Here is a 3,298-nt window from a genome sequence, read left to right as displayed (position 1 = left end):
TTAATATAATAACTATTATATTGGCCATATCATATTTACACTGACTTTAGTCTCATGAACAACATTAGCTAACTGTTATTTACTAACTAATCTTATATGACTGTTCAGTACAGATATGAAGCCCAACAATCATGTTTTAGTCCTGTGGTCTCAGCCTCAGATACTTATTAAATCACACAAAGCTCGTGTGGAAAAAAAACAAACAAGCAAAATATGTTCTCCTTCATTTCTGTCAATCACACGTTTCCAGCTATCATGGTTGCTAGGCAAGCTGGGCAGCGCGACGGAGGCTAGACCGTCCCATTTCACAAGCCTCACACTTCCAGCCTTAGCGGTCTTTGAGTACGCGGCCCTTGAGGAGCGTTGAGGCTGCGTACTTTAAGGCTGCAGACCCTGAATTGGGATACAGCCATGCTGAGGAGGTCATTTAGTCATTTAAATCAGCTGTGTTGGATCAAGTGCACATCTAACACTCCACACCAGTTGGTGGCGGTAATGCACCATCTTGCTGTTTGCCAACCGCCAATAAACCCTACACAGATTCAGATTCAGAAGAAGAAGGACACATCTAAAACCTGCAGGACACCAGCTCTCGAGTTCCCCACCCCTGACTTAGGGTCTTGTCTCTCAGTCTCGGCATCAGTCAGGGGGCTGAAATAACCACGACTGCAGTTGTCATCACATCACAAACTTCTGGCCACTTCAGATTTAGCAGTGTGCACGTAGTGGCACATTTAAGATCTAGTTTAAAGGGCTAACAGGATGAACTGGGACTCAGGTCTGAACTCTCGTCCCGTCTGAAGACCGAGGGTTACCCAAACAACACAAGCAGACAGGTTCAAACCTTCATCTTTCATTCCATGGATACAGGCAGGTAGAACAGAGTGTGGCCTGCAGATGAAACCACAGGTGAAAAGGGAAATAAGAGGTCACACACACACAGCTGACTTTTGTTGTTTATGATGATGGTTCAGTAGGGTCAGTCGATCTGACTGCTTTTACATTCAACTTTCAGACCAGAGACAGAAAACATCAAAATCACGTCAGCTGACTGCCAGGTCACACGACCTGTCTGAGAAAATCTGCATTACACAGCTCTGTTAATGGGACTATGTTTACAGGAAGTTAAAATGTCAGATTTTCATCCCTAACCTCCTAGAGGAGGAGATCTTCCACTCAACATTCAATAATATTGATTCTGATCAATAAATACACTTTGGGCTCTGATGAGCTGAATAAATACAATAACAAGTTATTTTCAAAGACGATTTCATCTGCACAACCACATGAAGTGAAACACCTGGAACCTTTCCTGCATCCCTGTCTCTCAGTGAGTAACTTCAGTCCAGCTAAAGTAAAGGAAGGAAACGAGTTGAAGCAGCTTGCTGATCAGCACAGGACAGTTTCAGAGCTGAGATGATCACCAATTGTCCTGCTGATCAACGTCCAATGATTAAAAAAAAAACAAAAAAACCTGCAGTTCATGAACCACAAACATCTCCCTGTGCACTCCATCTACGATGAGTCAGACGTAATAAAAAATGAGTCGTTTTAAAGCTCTATGTCTGCCCCCTCCAGCTTTTCTGACTCTATCAAAAGAAAATAGATGGTTTTCTTTCTGGTTGGAACTCACTCGTGCACACACCTGTGCAGGTACAGGGCGTACAGCACTGCCTCTGTCCTTATAAAACTAAGTGATACTATTTCATTAACACATTAAAACTCCAGATTTAATCATTATGCATCACCACATGCTAACCTGCATGTTTGTAGGGGTTGTCACCTGTTACCCCAACTCTAACCAGCGGACCGCCTCAGACGGGCAGCATTCAGGTCAGTCCCATTAAAAAAAAAACAATACATGGTTTGTTTTTTAAAGAATGGCAGAACCCAGAAACACCCACCCACCCCCCAAAAAAACCCCACCAACTCAGAAACGAAACCTCAGAACAGAACCAAAACCAGCGTTGACCTGAACATGCTGCTGTCACGTGTGATGCTTTCTGTCCCTACCCCCAAATTGTGCAACTAAACAAAATAAGGCTTGAGATGGTAGGGTTGCCATGGTAACTTGTCTACAAGTTTGATTGACATCATGCAGTTAAAGTGAGCTAGTGTCTGTAAAACTTTTGGCATCACGCCTGCCGCTTGTCAGTCGCCGCGCTAACAGCGGTTTACATTCAGACCCTGGCGGGTCAATGGTTGCTGGGCAAGTCTCTGTAACAAACACTGCCGATCTCCTCTCTCTGTTAGCGGTCCAGATCATCCAGCTTGCCTTCTTCATCGTCTTCATTCGGCCCCTCCTTCTCTTGCTGCTGCTGCTCCTCAGGTTTCTCTTTGCTGACGTCCTCCTTCTTCTCCATCTTTTCCTCCTGCCCCTCTTTCAACTCCTCCTTCTCCTGCTGTTTCCCATCTTTCTCCGCCTCCCTCGCTCTTGATGTGCCCTGCTTCTTCAGGTCCTGAAACACCTCGGTGAAGAAGTGTGGATCAGCGTTGATTCGCAGCATGTCGCCGCTAAGGCGCTCGATCAGCTCTAGCGCTCGATCCCAGAATGCATCACGACTGGACTCCACTAGGAAAGGCTTCAGGGGGTAGGAGATCTCGTTGCCCAAGTAGGAGTAGGCCAGATAGAGACAGGTGAGGAATGTGGCGTGGAGCTCGTGCTCTGAAGCAGTATCCTCATCCACCACGTCCCTGCACAGCAGGTACACAAACACCAGGCTGGCCGGACTGATGAAGCACTGGTCCTGCAGGGGGACAACCGAGAGTGGACTTTACAACCAGTCTTAGAGTCATCCACCCATCCATCCTCCCATCTGTCCACCCATACGTCCACACATGCATCCACACGTCCATCTCCCCACTCATCCACACATCCATGCACACATCTGTCCACTCATCCAACCACACATCTATCCACTCATTCATCCACACATCTGTCCACACATTTGTCCACTCATCCATCCACACGTCCATCCACACTCATACAGAGCTGTTTTACACTCACTATAGTGGTCTTTCTTTTTTTTTTTCTTTCTTTTTTTTTTGTTGCCTGTCCCGTTTGGCTCTTTTGCCATCAGAATTTTTGTCTAAAGGCAAAGAAAGATGCCCAACGGATTTACTTTACCAAATTGACCATCCCAGCCTTGCCGTTATGGTCCATTTGATTCACCTTTTATTGTTCATTTTATTTTCACTTATTGAATACGGGACAGACTTGACTGGGGGAAAGAAGGGGAGAAAGAAAGAGGGAAAGAGAAACAGCTGAGAAGAGGGACGGGGGAGAAGGGCAAAAGAC

General features: G+C 45.9%; 1 protein-coding gene across 3 annotated transcripts in view; it reads right to left on the bottom strand.

Annotated features, from left to right (window-relative positions):
- Positions 1-431: 431 nt before the first annotated feature.
- LOC102206681 (cyclin-dependent kinase 5 activator 1-like) overlaps positions 432-3,298 on the bottom strand; it is an 8,403-nt gene continuing 5,536 nt past the window's right edge. For all 3 annotated transcript variants that reach the window (XM_013911345.1, XM_005735015.2, XM_005735016.2), the window contains one exon: positions 432-2,747. In XM_013911345.1, coding sequence (XP_013766799.1) covers positions 2,250-2,747 — 498 coding nt within the window. In that variant the 3' untranslated portion in view covers positions 432-2,249. The remainder of the gene's footprint in view (positions 2,748-3,298) is intronic.

Source organism: Pundamilia nyererei, unplaced genomic scaffold (assembly GCF_000239375.1).
Source record: "Pundamilia nyererei isolate P.nyererei 1_Seehausen unplaced genomic scaffold, PunNye1.0 scaffold00061, whole genome shotgun sequence".
NCBI lineage: Eukaryota > Metazoa > Chordata > Actinopteri > Cichliformes > Cichlidae > Pundamilia > Pundamilia nyererei.
The sequence above is the reverse complement of the archived record's forward strand: the minus strand, read 5'-3'. Positions and strand labels throughout refer to the sequence as shown.